At 39.9% G+C, this 27728-nt stretch overlaps 1 protein-coding gene across 2 annotated transcripts in view; it reads left to right on the plus strand.

The window, feature by feature from the left end:
• Positions 1–24450, plus strand: part of cdh8 (cadherin 8) — a 164405-nt gene extending 139955 nt beyond the window's left edge. The window contains exons 8-12 of one of the 2 annotated variants that reach the window (XM_015031409.1): positions 8062–8198; positions 13956–14077; positions 15982–16099; positions 21030–21281; positions 22410–24450. In XM_015031409.1, coding sequence (XP_014886895.1) covers positions 8062–8198; positions 13956–14077; positions 15982–16099; positions 21030–21281; positions 22410–22903 — 1123 coding nt within the window. In that variant the 3' untranslated portion in view covers positions 22904–24450. The remainder of the gene's footprint in view (positions 1–8061; positions 8199–13955; positions 14078–15981; positions 16100–21029; positions 21282–22409) is intronic. The other variant, XM_015031410.1, reaches the window with a different exon arrangement.
• Positions 24451–27728: the final 3278 nt, after the last annotated feature.

Below are 27728 nucleotides of genomic sequence, written 5' to 3' on the forward strand. Positions count from 1 at the left end.
TTTTTTGTCTTCACGGGCTTTTATGTATTCAGATCTAATATTTTTTCCATAAAACCTCAGAAAATTTTTTTACTAAATATGAGAAACAACAGTGAATATTTTAGCATGTGCTCTGACGCCATGCTCGCCTTTACAATTGAATTACATTACATTCAGAGTAAATAACAGCACGCCTACATTTGTTCAGATTTCTTCTGTTCGTCAGATTTATGCAAATATGCTCAGTTTCCAAAAGTGACAAACAGGTTATCTTTCCTGGACAAAGATAAGATTGATCCACAAGATATATAGAAATATATTTATAACCATTCAACTTTTTCACGTTGTCATGTCAGAGCCACCAGTTGTGGCGTATTTTACGCGACAGACAAACACAAAGTGAAGACAACAAAAATGCCTCAAAGAATGGAGAAAAATCTGCTTGCTGCTCGTACACTTGATTTTCCCCACTGTGGGACATTAAAGGACATTTCCATTCTATTCTAATATCCTTTATGGAGTTCTTTACCTTCTGAGTTACTTGTGCAAACATTTTTATTTTATAACATCTGCTTATCTTTAGTTTTTAGTGTTTGTTTCCATTTACCTGTCAGTTTCCTCTCTAAGTAGTAGAACTACTTTTAACTACAGAGGGACAATTAAAGGACCATTCTGTTCTAAAATAGATTGTTTCAAACCAAACATGAATCTGTTGATTACAAACCCTTTTCTTTTTAATGTGAACAAGAAGATGATCAATGTAGATGTATTTAGCAGTTGCTCTGTACAACTTCTTTCTGGTAATTGTGTATGTTATTTTCTTTGTGATAAACTATAGCAGTAGAGTAGCTTAGACTGGTTTCTTTTGTTTCTTCACTTTTTAGTAACTGACTTGAGTCGTCAGCTGATTAACATTTTTCAATCTGCTTCTGTAGAGCTGATATAGAGGTTTGCTACTTCCCGGTTTTTCAGCTGCTCTCAAACATCAGTGCCGTAGCTTTAGCTTGTAGCTTTACAGCAGCTAGCATGTGGCTTCCTTCTGCATTCCCTTTCTTTCCTGTCCAAGTGCCTCATAGGCAAAGTTCTTCCGAATGCTTTGCTGTTTGACTTGTCAGCTAAAGAGATTTTTCTTTTCTGGATGTACTCACCATGTTAGAGTTTTAAACTTCCAGCGGCTGCTCATAAGGGAGCACGGGGTGTGAGTGTCTGTCGGCGGGTTTATGTGAATGCCCACATTCCCATAATCCCAAAAGACTTGAAGTTGTTACTGCAACAAATGGAAGTTCTTGAAAGTTTTACTGAACTTTCTCAATTCAAAACCTCTTTTTGCTATTGAATAAATAGACATGTGAGCTCAACAAAACAAAGATCTTTTTGTTTTTAATCTGTTGTTTAGGTTAGTCAGCTATCAGACTGGAGTAAAATGTTATTCTAACCATTCAGCTTTCCAGTGAATCAGAAACCCTTGATCATTCATGAAGCTTTCATAGAAATATGAACTGTGGACGTCTGTGCTGCTGCTACATGTTTAGCATTGAGATGCTGCATTAGGATTAGGCTTTGCTTAATTTAACTCCTTTTTGGATAACTTGAACGATAGCTTACCATCAGATCATTTTTTAAAGTAAAAATGAACCCCACTGTGCCAAGATAAGCAGCTTTGTTGTCTTTTGCTTTTCGCAGATGTTACTTTTCCGTCAGATATACGGGTGTACCAGAAACACCTGAATGTAAAGGTTCCAGCTCGGGACCTTTGCATGTAAAGGCCCCGAGCTGGAACTTTTAGATACAAAGGGTAAAGTTTTACCCATTGAAATTGTTGTAAGTAATTAATTGAAATTAATTTAAACTCCTGTCCCTAATCTTTGTATGTCAAAAATGTAAGGAACTATGCATCATTTTCATCCCTCTTCACAATTATAAACAACTTTAGGTTGGTCTATCAAATAAAACCCCAGTAAAATATATGGAAGCTTAAATTTGTAATATGGGGAAAAAAATAAAAGTTGAAAAGTACAAGGGGTAGAGATACTTTTGCACTCAATTAAAAACTTTCAAAATAAATAAATAACAAAGGCAAACAATTAACTTTTTTTTTCTTCTTAATCTATACCAGACTTTTAAGACAATGTATTTTTCTGTTTCCTGGACGGTAGCAGTAGTTTGTAAAGACTGACCTGTTCATGAAGAGCACCAGGAAAATATACCAGCATTACTGTTGATGCTGTCCAGCTATCATTGGCAAAAGCTCTCGACTCGACCCCCTCTGATTAGAATCACTCGCTGTCTTAATCCCCCCCACCCTTCCTCCTGGACCAGGCCAGGCCAGACTGAGTCTAAAACACTCGCGGGCGAGTGCTCTGGTGGGCTGCCATGTCCTCATTCCACTCAGGAGACAAACAACCCCTCAGCTGTACTTAATGCATCCAACCAATAACCTTTCAGGTGCTCTCATGAAATACTCCCCCAGAGCTGTTTCTCCCCAGAGCCTGTGCTCTTTCGTTTTCTACCTGACTGATAACAGATAAAAAGCAATGTGACATCTGGCAGTCTCTAGGACTGTCTGAAAGAAACTTCTGGGTTTTAAAGAAGAAACTGTGAGTTTAATTTCTACAAAACTATTGACCATGCTGGTATTTTTTCCCTCTGTTTTTTATTAACTTCTCCCCCCCGACCCTCATCCCTTCCCTGTTTCTGTGTGGATTTCTAGGAACATAATTGCTTGTTTCTAGGCTATGTTAGTGGACAGCTGACATGCAGCATATGGTATTACAAGCACTCAAGTACATGAGCCAGGTTTGAAAAAAATAAAAAAAGATATTCAACGTTGGCTTTTTTTCTCTCTCACTGGTACATTCCTTTCTGATAATATTTTTTCATATTTTTTCTGATGTTCTATATAGATTAGTTTGGACCCTCCCTTTGGCTTGGGAGCCAACCTGAATAAAATACGGTGTATGAACAGAAATGGTCAGCATTCAGGATACGGCTAAATTAGTCCTGCATCTGTGATCCTCCCGGAGGAATTCCTGGCCTAATAACAAGCAGGAATGTCACGGGCATTTTGTTCTCTATGGACAAAAATAAAAACAAATAAAAAGATAGGCTTGATCTCTCCCCCCCCCCTCCTCCTCCAAATTTTATGACCACTGGGATGCAAACAATAATATATATATTCATAGTCCAAAGACACTATGTTCTCCTAGCTGCTGCAGCGCAAACATAGAGTAGGACACTTCTGTGTTACGTATCCAATGGCATATAGACTGATAAAGACGAATAACTACTTAGTTCACTATTTAATAACCGACTGCGACTGAGTCATCAGCTGATTAGCATTTTTCTGTTAATTTGTACCTCAGTAAATTGTAGCGTTGCGAGATTCAGAACTTTGCCGAACAGATCATCTCTTCGAGTCGTAGTGTTAGCTTGCAGCGTTACCACAGCTAGCATGTGGCATCCTTAGACATTCCCTTTTTTCCTCTCATGCTGTCTCATAGACAGAGTTGCTGTCTATGAGACAGCATGGACTTTTCTGAACTTTTTTGTTTGACTTGTAAGCTAGAGGTTTTTTTTTTCCTTTTTCTGGATGTACTCACCACCCATGTTAGCAGAGTTTTAAACTTCCAGTGGCTGTTCATTGGGAGGAGATAGGCTGAGTGTCTGTTAGGCGCTTAACAGATTCAGAGTGATGAAGACAGAATTGCTTTTATTTAGAATAACTGGCTACAAAAGACCACAGATGACAGCCCTTTTTAAAAATGCATTTGCATCAAATGCATTTGATGCATTGGCAAAGCGTCAGGTGTCATCACCTGTCTGAAATGTGTTTCTTCTATTTGTCCACACTTTGTATCAATATCGATACAAAATGTCCGATATAGGGAGTGTTCTGCCATGTCAGGACAGTGTTCGTTGCTTATTCAGTGATGTTACCACTGAATAAGCAACGTATTCAGTAATAACATGTTGCGACAGCTGATGAACATTCATAGCTAAGTGTCGTAATTAGAGCTCCAGTTGGGATTAAACCTCATATTCCCACCCTAATTTTGTGATCGTTTCACGGAGTATGCACTGCAAAACTGGATTATGATTGATTCATTTGTAGCCTGACAGACACATGTCAAAGGAGCATAAGGGTCTGGTAAATATTCCTTAAATGTCACAGTTTTTGTTTTGTTTTTTCTTAACATTTGTACCTAAGGACAAAACAATTTAAAATCTTCAAATATTCATTTAAGTCCGATTTTTTTATCAAAAGGAAGCTCTGATGGAAAACTAAGTGAGACGCTGACAGGCGGCATAGTTAATGAGGCTTAAAGACTGCAACCTGCAGAAGCTCCAACAGGGAGAGACGTCCTGGCCATGCTGTTTAACTGACAAGTAGTCTGGCAGGAAAGCTGTGCATTGAAATGTAAATAATAAAAAAAAAAAGAAAAACATCTCCACCGTTACAAAAAAGAGCAGCTTTTACAACAAGCTTTCTGATTTCCTTAAGATGGGAGGAAGCTGAATAGATCTACACCGAGTCATTCGAAGGGCAAAACATTTGGGCTCAGTTGCCCGGCCGTTACGTTTAGCATGTCGGCCGATCGGCTTTTAAACAGCTCCGTCCAGAGAGAGAAACTAGGCAACGACACAGACCAGCAGAGTCTGTAAACCCTGAAATTATTATTTTTTTAAAATCTTTTTATTTTTTTTTTGCTTTTAATTCTTTGCACATCACGTTGTCAGCATGAGTGGCAGGTGGCAGAACATTTCAGGGTCTGTCTCCTTGCCTCCACGTGAGGCTGTCAGAGCCTGACTGGGATCCACTCAGTCTGCAGGAGAGCGGCTGCTCCCAGGTGGTTTGCTGCTGTCTGCCTGTCTTGAAAGTGCTCTGCGTCTGCAGGGCGTAAGGGTGGAGGGCGGGTGGAGGGTTTGGGAAGTGTTGGGGCACAGACAGAAGGGATGCGGGTTGGGGGGTGAGGCGGAGGATCCTCATGGACCTCTACCAGCCCTGCCGTCTGGAGAATTTTACACCATTTCATCTCAAAAATGGAAATGTCACGCCTCGGTACATCTCCCCAACAATTGGAATCTGGGCCAGTGGTTTATTTATTTCATTCCCTGCCATTCTTGAATAAGCAGCACCCTCCTTCACATAAACAGTTGTTGAGTTTGTCTGGTGTTCTTTCTCCATTTTTTTTGTGCTTTTCGCCTCTGTCCTCTTTCACCCCCTCTTTTTTATTTCTTCAAGTAAAATACAGCCGAGCTCCTGCCAACAGGTCTGCGCTGATAGGGATGAGCAGCTCCAGTGAGAGATGGTATGAAACCCAGGATGAGGAAGAAAAAAAATGAAAACAGGGGGCAGCAGGGTGCAAGTGTTAGAAAGGGTGTGTGTGTGTGAGAGTGGGACTGCAATGGGAAGAGCTCGAGACCCATCTGGATTGAACAGGAGAAAAAAAAGGTGACGACTGTGAAGGGGGACATGAGAGTGAGACGGCGCAAGATGAACGGAGACAGCGTGTCCCCCTGGGGGGAGGAGAGGAAACGGGGGGGCTTGGAAACAGTTGTGCAGTGCACGGTGTAATTAGCTGACGTGAATCACTGCGGCTACATGGGTGTGTGTGTATTTTTGTTTTTTGGTTGTTGTTTTTTTTTCCAGTGGCGAGTAGGCTGTGTGTGACAGCCGCACACAATGGTGAGCACAACGTGTGGAAACCAAAGATGACCCATAATGACAGATTCTTTTTGAGCCAGTTTTTGTGTGGGCTTGTCCCGGGAATTGGCGGCCGTACGCGCTCCAACATGAAAGAGCAATTTCACACCTTCAAGTAGCTCCGGAAGAATCCTCCTTTTCTTTTTTTTTGCACTCCAATTACATACCCTCTTCTTTAGTGTTTTTCTGCAGAGTTTATAATTCCACCCGCCCTTGTGTTAAAGTCATAAACTAAATAAATCAGTGGGTCACAGATCTGAACTGTTGGAAAATGTCCACCTGAGAATAAAAATGTTCCCATCAACAGAGGAAAAAAACATTTGTTCCCATTATGCAGTTGCTATGGTCCAACAGTTGGAGTAAAATGATATGGCTGGTTATTTTGTTGGACTGGCTGCTTGGTTACTCGGGCTGTGTTGAGTTGTAACAGAAATGCTAGTTTTAGCTTGCTAACTGCAGTTTTAAAACAGCATAAACATAAGAGTAACAGCTCTACATAGATGAAAATATGTCCAGTCATACTTCTACAGTGGTGGGACCGCTAACTAAAACATTAGCTGTGCTAACCCTACAGCACTAATCATAAACATTACTCCCTCTAACACTAAAGAGCTATACTAAAGTGGCATATAGCAGAAGCTATTGCTAAAGAGTTAAATTCAGAGTTGTTGATACCCACCATAGCGCTTTAGTCAGAAAGTATCCCAGGACATCACTGGATTTTAAACTGTTGACTGTTCTGCAGCGATGCAGTCTGGGTAAATGTAATATCCTGCACTGCATCATAGTGGAGAATGTGAGCAGAAAAACAGAAAGGCTCTTAAAACAATTGATATGGGAAATTTTTTGCATGTATTTGTTTAATAACACCTCTGGTTGTTAGTATTTTTCTGTCTACTTCATTTGTTTTGTTTGTTGTAACTGTAACTTACTCAATAAAGTTTCTTTAACTTAAACGTCCAAGTGCTTGTAGAATTGCTAACTGGTAAGCAAAACGTTAGCACAGATGTCAAACTTTATTCAACCGAAAGTTTTCAAAAGAGCTAAGTAAATTAGCGGATTAGAATTTATCTGGAAGCAAGAATTTGGTGGAACCTAAGTGCATGAGGTGTTTTTTGACGTCAGCAAAACAACAAAAGCTGAGAAATTAGCTGCCCACCACTGTCGGCTGTATGTTCAATACCTCAGTGCAGCTTTTAGATCTAGCCTCAAGCTAAACCAGTGTAACAAAATCCAATACACATAAATACAACACCTAACTATATATTTTAAATATCACAGACACTTTAATTTCTCTGAAGTTTGTTCACTGACTAATGCTGCTGATTGGCATTAGGTCCAAATTTCCATCCAAATCCATGCTTGACTTTGGTCATTTCTAATTCTGATAAATTCTTTAAAATTTTAGGATTTTAGGGGAAGGTGTATGTGCTAAATATATTCAAAGTTACCAAAACCGCTAAAGCGGGAACCACAAACTGTGGTTAATTAGTGGAAGTATGTCCACCACTGAAGTAGTAGTTGTCTTATTGCCAGGCAGTCAGCAGAAATAGGTTGCTCTACTTTATAATATGAAAAAAAAAGAGTATTCTGTATTTTTGGCTTTAGTTGTGTATCAACGCCACAAAAAAAAAAAAAAAAAAATCTGACATACTCGACTCTTACAGGCTGTGTGTTATTCCAGCTGCAGCTTTCATAGCTGTTGCTTTTTGCTGTTTTTACATACATGATATGTTATATTATGGTATATTTTGATGGAAAACCTTTGTTTACTACCTTAAAACCTGGATTTTTTTTTTTTTTAAGCTTCTCAAACTGTGAAAATCCCATAACAGCCCCTGGCTAAAATCAACACATTGCTGCTAAAATCCAAACAAGAACACTCTTAACACACAGGCCAATGGTTAATCTCAATTCTATCCATTATCACTCCCCCTCTTCCCCCATCCCCTCTCACACCCACCCTGTTGTGTTGTGTGTGACACTTTGCTGTCCTAACTCATTAATTCAAAGCCTTTGGGAGCCATTGAGTGTTGGGAGATGCCAAACAGGGTTAACAGCAGCACATCTCTTACCCTGACACACGCTCACATGTGCTAATGGTTGCTTTGTTTTGTGTGTGAGTGTGTGTGATTGGAAATGGAGCACTTCAGAGATGTCATTAGGCTGCCGTGCTGCTCATGTGAAAGCCATAATTATTCCTTAGATGATAATTATTGATTTGTCGGCGTTTTAAATACCCATTGATCTACAGGTTTCTCTTGATGAGCGGGGTTCCCCGTCGGCCTCGGCAACCGGAGGACCTGAGAAGACGCTCGAGCGGAGCTGCTCGCTCCAGCGGTCCGGCTCGAATTTCTGATGTTTGCTTTTCTTTGCAGGTACTTCATCGATCGGCACACGGATCTGGAGAGGCAGTTCAACATCAACGTGGACGACGGGAACATCACGCTGGCCAAGCCGCTGGACCGGGAGACGGACATGTGGCACAACATCACAGTAACCGCTACAGAAGTCAGTAAGTAGGGGCGGGCGGGGCGAGTCCTGGTGCCACACAAAGCTGTTACTTAGCTGCTGAAGGAGGGCTGTGTACTTCCAAACGCTTTGAAATATCTGAAGAAAATGTTCTGCAAATTTATCCCACTTAAAGTGATATTTAAAGTTTTTTTTTTTAAGGGAAGTTATGTGAAATTATTTTTGGAAATAGTTTTATGTGTAGGAAAAGGATGAGGAGTCGATCCACCAGATCAGCTGCATCAGAGTAGAGAGAAAGAACAATAGAGAGAATACAAGAGAACACTGTAACAGTCTGCTGCTACGCCTGCAGAAAGAGAGAGAAAAAATGTAAACTCATTTGAGGTTATCGGTTAGATTAGAGGTTGAGCAAACCTGACCATGTTCACTGTCCACATTAGTCCACATTATTGAATTTTCCCTTTGAAACCCATTTAAAAATATGTGGAGAAAAACTAAAAGTTTACAATTAAAAAACAAAAAAGAAAACCTTGCCCTGTGGATGGGACCGAAGTCCAAATCAGCCAAGGTTTTATTCAGATTAGCTCATGAGGCAGATTGATGCTGTGTACACCTGCTTAGCTTGTTAGCTTTCCTCCACTTTGAGGATGCATTTACATTGGCAAAAAGGTTTTTTACTGCGTTAAAAAAACTATTACTGATAACTTCACAGAACCGCACTACAAATGCAGAGCTGTATGTTTAATCTACTTTTATTTTCAAATAATTATATCCTAATATCTAACATTAGCTTAGACTTTATAAAAAATATATCCTTTTGTATCAAATGCTAACTTGATGTACCTCTATGGAAAAAGTTGTCTTACTGAAAAATGGGCATCTTATTTTCAGTTACAGTTATCTTACATAATAAACCACAACTGATGACAGTTTCTCACTGATTGAAAGGTCCAACAGCAAAAGGTTGACAATAAAGTCAGTGGGAGATGAAGTACTGCATCAAGTCTAAAGTAAAGAGTAATGAAAAATCAATGGGCAAATAAATGAATACAAGAAGACCTTATTATTTAAGGCGTTGAAACAAGAATTAGTTTTTAAGTTTAGGGTTCATTTTGAATTAGTTACTCTTCGAAGGTGAACAAATATAAAACATGCTTTAAGTGTTTATTTGTAACTGTAGATGTTAAAGTAGGAATATATTCTACTCTATGTTCCTAATTATTTTGTAAAAACAAGCTAAAAGTGTTTCTCATCCCGTTGTCCGATCTGCAAGTCAGCAATTAGACACACATCGGCATGCAAGATTTAAAAAACAGACAGAGCATGTTCTCTCCTCTTTCTTTTCTTTTTTTTTTCGGAACTCTTCTCAGCTAAAGGAACCGCTGACCTACTACTGGAAATCCTCCGTTAAACAGTTTAACCGCTCCGGGAGCACGGCACAAACAATTAGCCCGTGACTCCGCAGAGGCATTAAACACGTTAATTTGCTGAGTTTTGATTGAATTAAACGGCCCAGCGCTCAATTTGTGGAAGTGCAATAACATTAAGACATATCAAATAGACTGTTTTAAAGACATGCTCCAGAGTGGATTGCTCCAAACGCCAGGCATCCATTACAGATTAAAGAACATCTGCGAAGCACAAAAAAAGTCACTGACGATGTAGAAAATCTTGCCGGCAGAGCTACAAACAGCTTCAACCGTACGCAAGGCTTTATTTGCATACAGATTGTTTCAGGGGGGCTGTATGATGTGATAAAGCTTAATGTACCCCTTTAAGCTATTGGGATAGAAATTGACTCAGCTTGTAACTTTTCTGTCTGCTTCTGCCGTATCTCTCCCTTGCTTCTCGTTCTGGTCCCGTCCCGTTCTTCCTTTAATCAAAGGAAACACTCGTTAATTGTTGGAATAAATCAAAGCCCCAAACACTGTCACAATGTTTCTGGCCGTGGAGTTAAAGACGAATTCCCCGCAATCGACGCGGCGCCCCCTTTTTGAGCGAGCCGAATGTGTTTCACTCGATAAGCCCCCGTCCTCTTGTCACGTTGTAAACTCCCCCCACCCGTTCCCTCTGTACACTGCAGGCATGTCTTCATGCCCCTTGGCAAAGTAACTGTGGCTTGAGATAGTGGCATCTCTAAAAGCACCTAATAGGAATTTGCCAAAATGAATACGGCGGTTTTGCTATTCTTCACGCTCGGAGAGTAGAAGGCGGTGTCTCCTCTGGCGTGAAAGGGAATAGATGTGTTTCCCCGGCTCTGTCCCGGTGCCATTTGCCACCCAAACTGAGGCTCGTTCTGCCGCCTCGCACCAGTTGACGTCTGACTAATCAGATTCTATTCCCTGTCTGCTTGAGGGAGGGTGGAGAGGGGGTGGGTGGGGATCGGGTCCCCTCCTCTCTCTCCACTTTAATCCATCTATCACTGTCTATCCGACTGTCAGTTTCCACTCACCTCGCTGTTTACCTCTTTTTCAATTTGCCTTCCAGATAGGCGGAGGGCCTCGACTTTCAAGGGCCCCTGCTCTCCACTTTGGTTTCATTCGTTTGTTGAAAGACAGGAAATGCAGATAAAATCGACTAATCCCAGGTTTCCTCCAACTGCAATTGTATTAATGCAGTATGTGTGGCAACATGTTCATGGCTGTCTCATCTTTCGCCAAAAGTGATGTTAGCAAAAAAAAAAAAAAGATGTTTGTGGTAATTAGCAGCACTACAGAAGCTAATATCTACAGTCTTTCTTATTTCCACTGTTGGGGGATACAGCCAATCAGCATCAAGGAAAATGAATGGTCCTCCTGGATTGGCTGAGTACCAAATGCCAGCCAATAGTGTGTGATGGAGTACTGCACCTAGAAATGTCAGCTTCATTTGTTGTATTTTCTTTTAAGTACTTTGCAGAACATGAGCAAAAATTTACAAAAATGAGTGATAAAAATGAGTGTTGAATGTACCAAATATGGCTCTACAGCATGGTAGTATGTCATGGTAGATGTAGGCTGTGTAGTTTTTGTAGAAGTGTTTTTTAATATACTTGCGACACTTTTTATTTTCCTATGTTAACGATTACTGCTGCTGATGTACATTTTGGAGCTGCTCTTCTAGTTTATACCAAGCTTGATTAGGCAGAAATAAAACACCCGCGATGCCTCCACTTGTGTGTGTTGCCAGTTATAAATCTGCCAAACTGAATCATTTACAGAGCCGTAGGTGGTCTGCATGTGTACCAAATGATTTCCATTTGATAAGTTTCCTTTGGGGTACCTGTGTCTGCATGGCAGACAGAGATGTCATCAGGTTCTGTAATGCTCGGTGATGTGATAGTCCTCCCTCGGTGTGATCCATCTTGGTGACAATAATCTGTTCTACAGACAGTCATATATGCCCACTGTGACATTTGTGCTCCCCTCATGGTGTGTAACTATCAAACCCTGTCAAGTCCTGGTAATGCAGTCTATTGTTACTATGTGAAATTCTCTGGTATAGTGAACAAATGCACCAGCAGCACCCTAATAGTATTATAGAATGTAGAGTATTATAGTAGTAAAATATACTGACTTAATATTTTATCTATATACTGACTCAACAGTTTGTTCAAATTCACCCAGTTTTTTTAAAAAATAGAGAGATGCGCGGAGGTTGTTGGTTGATTTCTGATCTCCGGGTTTTGTAAAGCTTTGAACTGCTGATTCCAATTTCTATTTAAGAGCTATAATTAAACAGCGCTCAACATCTTTTATCCAGCCTTGGTAAGAGGTCATTAATTTTTTATTTGAGAAGCAGAGACGATGTCTGACTGTGCATGTGAGGGAGCAGTCGCTGTGAGGCAGACGAAATGATTCAGAGTTGACATTTGAAACTGTTTTTAGCGTCTGGAATCTGTGATTAGCCTGATAGCTTTATTCCTCAAAGAGGACACATGTAAACTCAAAGATTTCCAAAGCACTGCCAGCTTTTCTAAAGCTCTACTTTCTATAACAGGGAGAGGTTGAAAGGAACAACAACAACAAAAAAGCTAAACCTCTAAAATCAACGTTAGAGGTTTAGTTTGGCTAGCATTTATGGAATTGCGTCCAGGATCAATTAGCTCATTCATCGAATTAACAAAACATCCCAAGAGTGGGCACAAATAGTTGATGTGTGGCAGACGGTTCTTTTTCACACCAAAAAACATCCAAAAAGGAAAAGCAAAGGTGCAACGTGACGAGTACCTGCTAATATCAAGCTCTCTGTTGTAGCAGGATGAATAACCAGCTAGACCACTGCCTTTTAAAAGAAAGCTGTACTTCATCCTTCTTCTGTTTTAAACACCCTACTGGTACTGAAAATAGCTAAAATTGATTCTTCCTGAAGTAGCAGCCACCACATTAAACAGGGTTATGGGCTAGCGCAGCGTGGTAGCTCTTAGCTGTATAAGCTAATGAGACAAAGACAGCATTTTTTTAGTTTCTGGTTAGAAAACCACATTGATCAAGCTAAAAACATTGGATTCCAGTAACTACAATGTTTATCAAGGATCTTCAAAAAGTTTGTTTGTTTAAATATTGCATTAATTAAAATAGACATTAGCATGCTTATGGCCTGTGGGTGGGACTTAAGAACATTAGCTGTCTTTCTGAGGAAGGCATGAGGCAGGGAGATTTTTGTTTTTTGCAACGCTCTTTCTGTTGTACTTTACTAAAAATCTAAGATTCTTGAGATTCCAGGGATGTATGCCAATACAGGATACAATCTTAACTGTAGACAAAGTTGATGCATTTGTGAAAACACTTGGAAACGCAAAATCCGCGTTTCCAAGCGTTTCAACTCATCACTTGAAGCCTCATATCATTGACAGAACAGAGCAACCTTTTATTAAAATGATAGTTTTACATCCACAAGGGCCTAATTAATGTACTGTAATAAAATAGTTTGTCCCCGGCAAGTTTTACATCCACACTCCAATATAATTTGCCTCTGAAAACTTTCTCTATTTCAACTCAAAGTCCTTTAGTAAGCTCGGTTTTTTGTTTATTTTGTTTTGTTTTTGTGGGTTTTCTTGTGTTATGGGTATAAATTGCTGAAACTTTAAATGAAAAAAAATCAGCTTAGCACCTATATGCAAGTCAATTGTAATAACTGCTGTGTACAAACATTAATTCAGACAAAAGGGTAAAAAAAATATCAACAAAATAATTGAACTCAAAGAAGTTTCATTGGCTCCAGTGGGGGAAACTTTCTTTTGGGGTTAAAGAATAATTAACTGCTTGAAAAGTTGCCAATTGCTCCACTGATGAATAAATAAATTCACGGGGCCTCTTGAAAGCGACTGTCAGTTATCAGTGATGAATATTTCCTCTCGAAACCTCATCTGATTAAATGGCCTTTTCTTGTTTTTTTTTGTTTTTTTTCTCCAGACTTGAGTTACAAATGGCTCCTTAATATGCATGATTTTACTCCTCATGTTTTAAACATCATAGTGTACAGGGGATTCTCTAAAACCATTTTAAAATCTGATGCCCGCATGTTTTATTTTATTTTTTATTTTTTGCTTTTCGCATCGTTTGTATTTGCTGAAACGGAGATGGATTGTCTCGTCCTTCGTTCTCCCAGAAGCCGGGGAAAAGAACAAACGAAGACAAAGCAAATAAAAACAAATTAAAACCAGGTTGCGGAATACATGCAGCCGAATTTCACGCGGAGCCTTGTTTGTGTGAAGCCTCTTTTTTCCGATTCCTGCTTATTCACTACTACTTTTCCTCTACTCTCTCCCTCTTTTCATCCTCCCTCCCTTCCCATCCATCTGTCTATTGAACCATAATAGGAAACCACAGTCAGATATCAAGAGCAATTGTGGCCATCAGAGTAATGGACATTAACGACAATGCCCCTGAGTTTGCCACTGAATACGAGGCCTATCTGTGCGAAAATGGGAAACCTGGACAGGTAAGGAAAGAAATGACTCATTCATCAAAGCAGCGATCTATCACTTTCCTACTCTCTGTCCTTTTTCCTTTTCTCCCTCTCCTCCCCTGTAATGATTGGCCACAATGAATTATAGCCTATTTATTTCACTGGGAAACCACAGAGGTGGGAGTACAGACCTTTTCTCTCTGAAACAGGCCTCCGTCGACACGGCGGACACCGAGCGAACGGAAAATGAGCGCAGTCAGGATTGATCAGAGGGGATCATAATTCTAGACTGTCTTTCATGTCTTCCTCCAGATGGCACAATGCTTTCCCCAGCCAAAAAAAAAAAAAATCCTGGACAAGTACTTAGTATTCTCCTTCTCATCAATCGCCCTCATTCAGAGCAACTGTGTACGTACAATAGGGAGCTTTATTCAAAGGGTGAAGAAGAGGGGGAAGAAAAGGAAGCAGAGAAAAAGAGAAACTGTCCTGCAGGTCCCGAATTTAAATTTCCAATCAATCATCGGGACGTACAACCTGGGAAGACCCGTGAGGACAGATTAACAGATAGGTCCAGGAGCCTGAAAGTGTGTCAAACTGGAAAGGAGCTCACTGATAATACTCATAAACTTCAGGAATACACAGTAGGAGTGCAGCCATACATTCAGCTCATGAGAAAAGACGACATCGGGTTCACAGAGTGGGATTTGTGAAATATTTCTGGGGCCAGAGAAAACCCAAAGCTAATCCCTGTTTTCTGTTTTGCCATGTAGGCTGGCATATTAAAAAAATAAAAATGAATTATGTGGAGGTAAATGTGAGAAAATGTAGGAGGTTTCATGGAAATGTCACATAATGTCTGTAAACTATGGCTGCGTTTTAGTTCACTATATTGTTGAGCAAATTGATGTTTACAAAATAAATTAGGAAAAAGTTCTGGCGATATGATGAGGTGGTTTTTTTTTTTGGTTTTTGTCAAAACCTGTTTATTTTGCAAAACTGCTATGGAAACTATTTTTTAGCAACAAACAATTTAGATAATCATCAAGGAGGCGTTGCCACTGGCACAAACCACAAAGAAGATGACAGTAGGAAGTAGTTGGAGGGTGATGGAGGAGGCATGTTTTTAATGCCTTACTGAGTGAACAAACTTATTCATGTCTGATTTTAGTTCCGTTTCTTATTTCATTCAAACACCACAATTGTGAAATTGTTTTGTCTTTTTTGACATTAGCACCTTCAGGTTTGAGCTGCTCCACTTCTGAATTGTGCATTTATATTGTGATCAAGGGTTCAAACTGTTTTATTTCTTCTTTTGCTGTGACTTCACTGTTTAGTTTATGTACATTTTCAACATTGGCCCGGTCTTCTTGGAATGAATGAAAAGTTTTAGGGGATTTTTTAATACTTTTAATGTCTAACTTTACAAACATTTCTTTAGTATTTGGCAGGTATTTCTTTTTAAGCTGCATAAAACATTTTTTGGGTATCCTTTCACAATCTTCTACTAGTTTACCATTTCTCCTGACATAGAGGGTCTTTTTTTTTAAAGGTTTTATTGGTTCTATTGTGGTCCAGCTCTACCCTTTAATATTCTAAGAAACTGATATCAGGTCTTTGTGATGGCCTTTGTTATCTTTATACACCTTGCAAATATTTTTTCTCACATCCATCATGTGTTTGGAAGATTTTGTTTTGCTCCGAAATTTTAATGTCCTTCCTGGTTTCTTAAGATGTTGCTTCAATGCTTCCACCTGATGTTCCTTTTCTTATGATGCTGTGTATTAAACATGTTTATTTGTCTTTTTATATAGTGTAAGTAAGTCCATAATCGGTTCCGATTATGGACTAACATAATTTCATCAGAATGAGTAGGCTGTGTTCTCTAATGGCTTTGCCCCGTCTGCTTTGTGTATCCTCTCGTCTTGTTTTCAACACAGGTGATTCACACCGTCAGCGCCGTAGACAAAGACGACCCGAGCCAGGGTCACAGATTCGACTACCGCCTGGTCCAAGAGATGCAGAGCAACCCCAACTTCACCATCAAACACAACCAAGGTGAGGAAAACCAAATCAGCCTCCTGGAAATCAGCTGTTTCAGTGGGAGAACGACCGAATTGTCTCTGAGTTCTCCCTCCCCTCACCCCCCATCTCCTGCCTACAAGTCTTGTCTCTTGCCCACGGCGTATTAACCGTACCACAGATGAAATCTGGTGGATCAGTGTAGCTCACAATTAGCAGATGTGAAATTGTTTGGACACCAGCTTCTCGTTCACTCCCCAGTGCATTTTGAGGCAAACTAAATGAGTGGGATCCAAATGGCTTTCTGTGGCAGTCTTGCAGCTCAATGTAGAGTGACATCCTAGGAGCCGTTTCACGGCAGATGGTGCTACATTTATTTGCTAAATATTCTGATTGCTTTATGTGCCATTTTCTCTCGTCTTAATTCCATTCCTCCTTTTTCTGCTTTTGTTTTTTTTTTTTTCTCTTCCACTACTGGTTCTGAACAGGCTGTGTTCCAAATGACGTTGTGTAATGTTTCAGCTCGGGGCAAAAAAAAAAAAAAAAAAACCCTCTTCATATGGTACTGGCCTTCTGTTTGGTTGCAGAAGCTGCAGGCTAATTTACAGCAACCTCTCTCAGATGGAGGAAAGTACATAGAAATCAGGTCATAAAGTGGACTCACTGTCTTCTGTCTGAAATAAAAACCTCTTACTTTGTAATAGGTACTCAGCGGGCAGGAGCATGGCATCAGGGTAATCACAGGAAGCATAAAAATAGCCAGTGAAAAGCATATCACTCTTTTTCTAGCATATCAAGCAGCGGCAACTAAAGTGAGGCACAAACCAGATCCATTTTTCTTGTCGTGTGCAAATATCCAGAAAAAAAGACTTGAGTTCTGTTCCTGTGAGTCTGCGGTATATAAAACAGAAAGGGTCGCAGGTTGTATTTGAAGTATTATCATTTCTGATCTTTTATAGCTTCTCACCAATTAATGGTTTGTTTTAGCATTTTATCATGTTTCAACCGCAAACTTCAATGTATTCTAATAGTTAGGATTTAGGACAGATTAAATCAAAGTAGTGTGCAATTCTGAGGTAGCTTTCGCAAATAAAAGTATGATGCATTTATATTCAAGCCCTATTACTCTAATGCTTCTCATTAAATTCCAGTGCAACTAATTCCCTTCAGACATCACCTAAGTAGTAACTGGAAGTAGCATGGGTGTAATTGAAAGTCAGCTGTTTTGGGAAAACCTCAGAGGTTTTGTTAGAGAACAACCTCCATCATAAACTACCTCTCCATGGGTATGGCTTCAACCCATTCTTCCCCAGCAAGATGACAACCATAGAGCATTGACCACATCTCCTGGACCGCTCATGTAGTGTGGAAGACTCAGTTCAGACCAATGGAGACTCAACCAGTTTGACTGGAACTGCACCACACATTAGCAGGCTAGAGTGAGACATGGCAATGGAGAAGGGTCTGTAGAGTCCAACGAACACAGCAGGGCATGTCAGGGAGAAATTCATGGAGAGATTTGAAGTAGGGCTAGGTTCTGAACCAATGTCTCCATCTCACATAGAAATGGAAAGATTATTGCCCAACTCGAAGCCTACCTAGATCTGGCCATCCACCAATAAACAGGCCAGAGAAGCAGCCAAGAGACAGTCGGTAAAGGAGCTACAGGACAATACGAACCCTGTTGGAGGCTTCAACAATCTTCACTTTAGAGGACGGCAATGACCCTAACCAGAGCTTGGGAATGGTTTATGACAAATCATTTATCCCAGTCAAAGCCCAGACCTGAATCCACTGGCAGAATCTGAGGCACAACTTGAAAAGTGATGTTTAGTGACTGCTCTCCATTCAATCTGACTGAGCTTGTAATGTTTTACAAAGATTTCCATCTCTAGATCACGACGCTTACAGAGACATACCCCAAACAACTCGTAGTTGGAATTGCAGTAAAATGTGATTTAACAAAGTTTTGACTCTGATGTGTTGAATCCAAGGGCACACCACACTTTTATGTCTTTTATGTTGGGGGAAAAAAAATCCCTCAAAAACATGCATCATTTTCCTTCCACTTCCACAATTATGCACTACTTTGTGCTGATCCATCACATGAAATCCCATTACAGCTCTCGATCTCTGTGGTTTCCGCTATGACGAGTAACAATTTCAAGGCGCATGAATATTTTTCAAAGCATTGTAGTCCATAAAAAAATTTTCCCCACCGCAAACGAAAGAACAGGCTTGCATTAGACCGAACAACAAAACGGCTTCATTTCCCCCTCCGACTTTTCTAAAGCCACAGTAAATGTGTTGTGTTGCGATTCAACTCGATGCAGCGCATCAACACACCACACCACACTACACCTGCCACTTGTATATAATATTGTTAATTCCAAACAGAGAAAAGGAGCCCGTTGCACCGTATCCCCCTGCACTCCAGTGGCTATTTCTATCTGAACAGGCAGCTGTGGGAGACACTTGAGTGAAGAGCATGAGGGCCTCTGTCAGCCTCTGTACGTGGCTTTTGTTTGCGATGATGAATCTAATTGTAGGGTTTACACAGTGAAGAGGTTAAGGGTTGTCAGCCAACGGGAAAATAGCTAAGATTCCGAGTAGCTGAAAACAAGATGCTGTATACTTTGAATCGGCGTTCTCTGGTTAGGAAAGAACTCAAAAACATGCCGTTATAAGAAACAAAACCGGCAAAAACCATCAGGAAAAAGGCAAGGATGCAAAAAATTCAAATTTATAAGACAAGATAGCCAAGTATTGAGGGTTTTAGATGTTTTCCTGCAACTTTCAATACACAGTAGTTCTGTAGATACATTCGCAAGAAGGAATTTAAGACATTCTGTAGTTTAACCAATGGAAGATATAGTATTTTAATTTAAAGCACTAATGGTTCCTGTATCTGTAGTGTTAGTTTCCTTTAGTTGAGTGGTGGAAGCAGCACACCGGGGACTGGAAGGTACTGGGTCAGTGGGTCAGTCTTACACTTTCTTTTTTTTTTTTTTTTCAAAATTGATTTAATTCAATTATATATTTTTTTTTTAAACTGAAAATCAAACTTTTAAATCAAATGTCATCTCTAAGTGAGTTTATATATATATATATATATATATATATATATATATATATATATATACACACACACACACACACATCTTTTTTGGAGCTGAATATTAGTTAGTCTTAAATATTTGCTTTTTATTTTATTAGAATAGTAACAGTGCATGATTTTTTTTAAATACACACTATCATGAATTATTGTCCTTTACGTCCTGGATTTATTTACAGTTATACATACTTAAAAATGTGGGTTTTTACTATTAAAGAGGTTCTAAATGAAGCAGAGATTATTATTTTACCTTTAGCAAGTAATATAAATATGAATTGTCACATAATTACTCATAAACTAACCTCTAGTTAACACTAAAGTGCCCCCATATATCTCATTATGTGTAGAATATGCACCAACAGGTGTTACATGTTAAATAACTTTGTTATATTTTCAGTCAGATTTTGATTTCTATTGAGAATATTTCACTTCTTGATGCTTTAGCATAATTATTTTTTCACAATTTCATATAATTTGTATGAATTGACCACTTGTGAATTAACTGGGACAAAAGCACGTCCCATTGTGACCTTTAAGCAAAAACTAAGTATGGAAGTGCTTCAAAGTCAAAATTAGTTTTAAAAATAAACCTTTCCTCGCTCTTCATTTTCTTTAAATTGTAATCCAATTAAGTCATACTTTCTTTTTTTTTTTTTGCGTCATTGTATGATGTATTGTGTTGGATATTTTTACTTGGTGTCACTTTTGCTGCCACGTTGAGCTTTTTATAGCTGAAATCTTAATCTGAACGGAATTCTGCTTTTAACTTTCAAGGTGCGCCGTGTTCATTTGAACCTTATGTGCTCGGAGAATGAACACCGTTTTGGTGGCCTTTTATGTGAAAGAAGAGTAAAAAGCAGCGTTCTTGTAAGAGCATTGTGTTTTGAAGGTAACCTACACAACTCCGTCTGCAGCTGAGCTGACAGGCAGGAGATGCTTCGTTCTATTTTTACAAACAGTATTTAACAAAGGCGATGGGGATGACCTGTATACCGGGACGCACCCTAACAGTTTACCGGGATATAGTTTATCCTTGCCTGCTGTGTGTGGAGTGCTGAGCGGTTAAAATGAAGTAGGGCATGCTGGCGCTCACAAAGCAGAGTGTACCACTCAGTGGCAGCACTTGTAAGAAAATAAATCCGAACATATGTTCACATCAATTACAGATTGTGTAAAAGCAAGTGATGCTATCATGAAGCGTTTCATCTTTTGATTGAGTTCTTTCTGTCAATGCAAAACTTCCATCACGGCTCTGGGTTTTTTTTTTCCTCTACTCTCCGTGACGAGTCCCTGTGATTTCCATCCTCCTTCTTCGGCACGCCCTCGAGCGACGAGGCAAAGGTTAGACTATCAGACATCTTGTAGGTTTTCAATAAGATCGCCAGGAGTGGATTCTTGTGGGAATGCAAGTGTTTGATAATGTGAGCCGGGTAAGAAGTGCCAGCTAATGAGCAGACAGCTTCACAGGAGTGTCATCAAAGAGCAGCTGGCACCTTTCTGGGTCGACATGTGCCACCGTCTCCTCTCCGCCGGCGTCGCCCGCCGCTGTCCCGCCATCGACGCTGATGGCTTTCGAAGAGCAGGAGGAGCACCGTGCTCGGGCGTCACCTTCCTACGATTGAATTTCAGACAATTCCTCAAACGAGAAGCGAGAACAAAGAAGAATGGCGCAATAAAATGTGAGACATTCTTAAAAGCCTGGTGACGGTGGATGTGAAATTAGTTTACCCTCGCTCGCCACTGATTCTTCACACCGTTTGAGAGCGGGATTGGAATCTGGGATTTTCACACATCCTTATCTGAAAATGAATTTCTAAATTCACCCGTTCTCTCTCTCTCCCTCTTTGACAGACAACTCGATCAGTGTTGTCGCTAAGCACGATAGCTTCCGGCGACAGAAGCAGGAGATCTACTTCCTGCCAATTGTTGTGTCGGACCAAGGCCATCCGCCGATGAGCAGCACCAACACCCTGACCATCCGGGTCTGTGGGTGCAGCAGAGATTTAGTAGTCCAGTCCTGCAACGTGGAGGCCTACGTCCTCCCCATCGGTCTCAGTATGGGGGCGCTCATCGCCATCTTGGCTTGCATCATACTTTTGCTAGGTGATCTATTTCTGTTTTTATAAAGTGACGTTGATTTACATTTTCTTGTAAGTCGCCATCCCATTGAACTTGAGCTCTCTCCTTTGTCATGTCATACACACACACTCTGTTCTATTTTAAGGTGTTCCTTTTTAATTTTAGTAGTAGAGTACAAAAACAATCTGCTCATGTACTCAGCCACACATTCTATCATCAACTGGAGTATATCTCTATAAGCTTTGCACATTCACAGACTGATGTTTTTCATCTTCCTTCTTTGCAAAAAAGCAAAGTCAGATTTGATGGACAGCATTTCTTAAAGGGGCAGTATTATGTAAAATCATTGTTTTTTTTTAGCTTTACATCATGTTATAATATTATTATTCCTTCATCCAAAAAATATCTGGAGTGTTACTTTGGTTCTTTCATGCATGTTTGAGAAATCCTTTAGTCTCCCATGGCAACCATTCGGCTGTGCAAAATGCCTGGGTGAACCTAGCCCCGCCTTTGAGGTGTTTCCAGCTCTCCTCCACTCAGCTCCTTCAGACTAGCCAGCAACAATTAGCAAACACCTGGTGGAACTTCGCATCAGTGGAGCTCATTATGTAATCTACTTTTCAGTTCAGTTCTGGTAAAAATGTTGTTAAAGAGTTGATAGAGAAGCCATGTTGTGATGACTTCCTGAAGTCAGTTTTAGAAAGAGCAGGAATTTTTAAAGAGACAGTCACTTAATTTCAAGCTGCAAAATTATTAAGTGAAATTTCTTTTGTCATATTTTATATATATTGCATTTTATAACAACTGAAGTTAACATAGTTCCTTCATTATGCTACAAAATGATTCTGTGTGGCTGAAAAATGACACTGCCCCTTTACGGTGTCAGAGTAAGAGAGGCTGAATACAACTACACGCCATGTTTTTCATCATTTTTTTCCACTTCACAGTCATCCACTACATTGTGTTGGTCCATCACTGTAAATCCCAATAGAATTAATTCATTGAGTTTTATGATTTTCAAAACACATTGATACTTCACAAGGCTCTGTGTCTGTACAAATGCTTAGATTTGTGTTTGGGTAAAGCTTGACCAAGATTTCTTCCTTTCCTTTTTGTGTTCTCTTATTCCATTCCACCTCCTTTTTCGGACAGTAATAGTAGTACTATTTGTGACCTTGAGGAGACATAAGAACGAGCCCCTGATCATCAAGGATGACGAAGACGTGAGGGAGAACATCATCCGCTATGACGACGAAGGCGGTGGCGAGGAGGACACTGAGGCGTTTGACATCGCCACGCTGCAGAATCCTGATGGCATCAACGGCTACCTGCCGCGCAAGGACATCAAGCCGGACCTGCAGTTCATGCCCCGGGCGGGGCAGCACTCTGGCCCGAACGGCGTAGACGTGGACGAGTTCATCAACGTGCGTCTTCACGAAGCTGACAACGACCCGACAGCTCCACCGTACGACTCCATCCAGATCTACGGGTACGAGGGCCGGGGTTCGGTCGCCGGCTCCCTCAGCTCGCTGGAGACGGCGTCGTCGGACTCGGACCAGAACTATGACTATCTCAGAGAGTGGGGCCCGCGCTTCAGAAGACTTGGGGAGCTCTACTCTGTGGGCGAAAGCGACCGCGAAACCTGACCTTTGGTCTGTTAGGGAAGAAAAGGAAAGAAAAAAAAAAGACCTTTCTAAGTTTTTCTTTTTTTCTTCTTTTTTTTGCTTTCAACATATTTGTGTATTAAACACTAGGGTTTGCTGGCTCATAGAAACGTGTTTCAAAATAAAAATAAAAAACAAAACAACAAAAAAAACATTAATAACAAAGAGCGACCACTTTTTGTATTCTTTTTAGAGTGAGGTTTAGCAGTTGTCATCCACTATGTCAAGCGCAATGTACTTGTCGAGCCAAACAATGTCTTTATTAGGAGATTCTTGTGGAGTGTACCTTAGATTCAGTGTGGAGTGTCTAGCAGTACTTCGGGTGTTTGTCATTTGCTGTGACTGCAGGTAGCAGACAAAACCCTGGCATTTCTGGTAGTTACCAAACCGACGGTTGGTTCCGCGAAGATCGACCGGTCACCGTTACACCGAGCTGGACTACAGAAGCTGCAGTGGGACCATCTGGGTCTCCCAAAGGCCCCCTAGAGGAGAGATGAAGGGGCTGAAAAATGAAAAAGCAATACCTGGTCTACATAACAATGATGAATGTATGTAAGGTTTGGAAATCAAGCAAAAGGACTAACCAAGGATTGGCTTTAAGGTGAAATTGTCATAATTTGATATGTTCTCCGGTGACTTACATTTCTAGACTATCCGAAAGCCCCGGGAGGCTCGCTTTATACAACTCTTTGTATTTACATGCTACAGGTGTGGGTCGCAAGTGTTACTAGCCTATAAAATACTGACATAAAGACAAAAAACAGAAATGTAGAAACTTTTGAGGCCTTCTTTTTACAGAAGCAACATTAAATACAATTGTAATCTACTGTTTTTTGACAACAGACGTGTTGATTCTTCATTCCTGTTCTATCGGTTTTTGTATATCTGTTCTTAAGTCTTCATTTCTCCCCTTCTTCCCCCTGTGCGATTTGAAATGAGTGTGTTTAGATGATTTCTCATTCATTTTTTTGTTTTTGCGAAACACTTGATCACAGTTTAATAGCAGCCAAATCATATCATGAATTCTTGCAGGTGATGATTAGGCATTGGCTTTTTAACAAACGTACGCCGAGGTTCTGTGGCTTAAAAGTCTATTGGATCTGAAGGTTTTATTTGACTGTGCAGTAATTCAGTGCTGTCCTTCTCCCACATTTCAATACGCACTCCTGGCTGAAAGACCTTTGTCTCCTTTGACACATTGAACACATCAATGTTTTTCCTCTGTACTTTTGTTTCTGGTAGGACTACTTAAGTGAAATTCAGACCAGATGTCAGTAACAACCCAAGACGTCCACATGGATCCACATGGATTAATTAGTTAACAAATTAATCCATGAATTAAATTGTATAATAGCACAAAATTGTACAGAAGAGAAATTAACCATGAAAAAGCTGCAAAAAGACACAAATCCAGGAAGTCGGATCAAATCTGTTAGTATTTAATAACAAATTGATGTGAACTGGTTGTTGTGCAAATTTATGTATTTTCTGAAGGTCTCCTACTGCCCTGTTACCAAAGATCAAAATGGCTAAAAAAAAACTAGCTCCTTATTTTATGTTTTACTGCTTTACTGTGTACAGAAGTTCTGGACACTTGACTATTGAGAAACGACTGGTTGCAATTACTACGCTAGGACTAACCTATACTATTAGTACAAAACATGCTAATGGCATTGGTTACACACGTATTTCTAAGGATATAAATGCTCCTCCAAGTAGCATTGTGGCAATAATACAGCAGTGTAAGGAACAGTCCGTCCATCCATCCATCCATCCATCCATCCATCCATACATCCATCCATCCATCCATCCATCCATCCATCCATCCATCCATCCATCCATCCATTCATTTTCTTTACACCCTTGTCCCTTGGTGGGGTCGGGAGGGGTGCTGGTGTCTATCTCCAGCTAACATTCCGGGCGAGAGGCGGGGTCACTCTGGATAGGTCGCCAGTCTGTCGCAGAGGAACAATATATACCGTACATTAAATCAGCCTCAGCCTGGTGCTCTTGGCTATATTTATTATGGAGGAATGGGGAAAAAATACAACCAGGAAAGAGAACTGAAACCACCATGTTTGGTAAGAAAAAATTGCTGAAAGTCACTTCAAAAGTTTGCTACAGGACAACTGATGAAGTCAATGAAACACTTGAAGAATATAGCCTGGGTTAGTATTTTGAGCCCAAATTTATAATCTGTGAATGTCTTTGCACAGTCCCTGTTTGGAAAAGAAATGGGCCCTGTACAAATCCTAAACAAAACCAAACCAACAGTGAAGTCTGGAAGTGGGAATGTCGCCTTCGTTTAGCATATGGCACTGTCGGAAGTCAAATATTTAAAGGAAGGCTCAACAGAGAAATGTGCCAGAAACTGAAGATGCAATGAGAGTGGAATTTTAAACAACACATGGCCAAAGAAGCTGAATTAGTTTTAGAGAAAGTACAAGAATCACCAAGTCAATCATTCAACTTGAATCACTTTAGAAATATAATGAAACATCCAAACAAATGCAGGAGGCCCCCAGAAAGTTGAAAATGGTCTGTGTGGAAGTATAGGTCAAAATGACACCTGAGCAACACATGCAGCTAGTTTCGCCATAAAAGAGACATCATAAAGCTTTTATTACCAAAATATACTTTCCTAAAATACCACGTTCTCATATTTTGCATGCCTGAGTTCTCACCAGATTTCTCCCATAGTCCAAACATTTGACTGGTAGGTTAACTGGTCTTACACAATTGTTCTAAAGTATCTGTGTGCGTCTACGTTGGCCTGTGATGGACTGGCAACTTGTTCCTGGTTTTCTTTAGCCTCTCGCCCAACTGCAACTGGCGTTGGACAATGGATGGATGAATGTTCATTCATCGTATTCACCTTCTTTTGCATATTGATGATGCTTTCTTTGTTGCCCATGACAGATGAAACTTTAATGTCAGTAGTTCCTTTAGATTTACTGAGTTAAAATGTTGATGTGTTCTTATTGTCCCCACTCATACAGCAAACCATGCCTAGTGCTATACCATAAAACCATGAGTATTTCACTCAAAGTTATCGTATCGAGAATCTGACACCGGCCCATGCCTGGTGAGGAACTTACTGATAGTGATTAATAACACTGAGATGGTACTAATACATTTCTGACACATGCTGATTGAGAATAAAATGCAACCCAAGCCGCGTCCAAGGATACAACAAGTGAGCCTCTGAGCACAACAGTCCAATTAGGATCCAGGAGTGTGACTTTCTTCAAACATCAAACCTCATTTAGCAAACGCAGATCACATTAGCCCAAGAAAAATGAACACACTGATTGAGATTATGTGCATATTGTGCTCACACTGTATGATACCAATAAAAAATAAAAAAAAGTCTTGTTCTGTACATAGAGTTACTGCTAACATCATTAGCTTTCAATGAGGTGGTAGGTTTTGTCTCTGCACGTTAGCTCTTGCACATAATGACAATTTCAATGGCACTACAGCTGCGTGCATACTCAGTTTGTACTGATACAGTATTCTGGCAGTTCTTAGTAGACGAAACAATATATATGGGATAGTTCTACATGCAGATCATATTTTCTACTGTGCTTTAATGCTTATAAATGTGTATGTTCAATTATTTACTCCCTGTACTGTAATCTAAGACACCCTGTATTGTTTCCTACTTTGTGAAATATATTTTTATAAATATTGCTGAATGTGTTGGATTCTTCATCTTTTTTCTTTTTGCCCTTCAGTTTCAGTTAATGGTCACCAATAATGAGTAGTCATCACAGTGAGTCTTGACAACTTCATGACTGTTGAACATGTACAGCTATGTAAAGTCAGTGTGCTTGGACTGATTGAATCTTGAGAATCTGCACACTGATCCGACATGACGTGATAGGACAGTATGTAATTACCACTTCATTATGCCAGCTGTTAGTGGGTAGGAAAGTGAACGTAATGCTGCTTTGTTTTGAGCTACTGTCTCAGATTGCTTAGGAATTCAATGCTGGTTTTGATAAAATGAAATCAAATTGATACCATACTGTGGTTTGTTGCATATGGGGTTGTAAAACATTAAAAAAAAAGTAATCTTACAAATGCAGCGATAGGTACACCTCCTCTACTCCACTAACAGCAAACCTAATATTTTGGTTAGCGCTATACATAACTTTAACATACTTAGGTTTGTCTATATACATTTTTTTAGATAAATTCTAAAGTGAAAATTTTCTTTAATGATTTTTGTAAAATTTTAGTCGAATAAAGTTGGACCAACTGTTAAAATTTTTTTCAAGTAGTTAGACTTTATATTTATTCTCCTATTTTGAAGTGAGTGGAAATTGTTTATGCAGCACTTCCTCTTCCTGTCTCATTATTTTTTTCACCACAGACTGAAAAAAACCATGGACAGAAGAGAACAAGTTATAAACTTAAGGGCATCATAATGTCAAAATAGAATTGGTGCTCAAGGCTTGTCGTCTTTCAAAGGCAGGTACCATTTGAATTGAAGTTAGCGCTTTAGCATTAGTCTCTGCTAAATACTGTGTTGGTTGAACAAATGTTTATGGTGATTGCTTTAGGGTTAGCACAGCTAACTTTAATTAGCAGTGTCTACTGCTGGGAGCGTGATTATCAGAGCTGTACCACAGAGCAATGGAAGAAGGTGGCCTGGTGTGATTAAATTTTACAACACATGGCTGAACGGGTGCATACACTCTTTACCTGGAAAACATATGGCACAAGTATCCACTGTGGGAACAAGGTAAGCTGGCAGAGGCAATGTAATATTTTTGGCTGGGAAAACTCTTGGGTCCTGAGA

This window comes from Poecilia latipinna, unplaced genomic scaffold (genome assembly GCF_001443285.1).
Source record: "Poecilia latipinna isolate Pla-1442-1.1 unplaced genomic scaffold, P_latipinna-1.0 Scaffold206, whole genome shotgun sequence".
Taxonomy (NCBI): domain Eukaryota; kingdom Metazoa; phylum Chordata; class Actinopteri; order Cyprinodontiformes; family Poeciliidae; genus Poecilia; species Poecilia latipinna.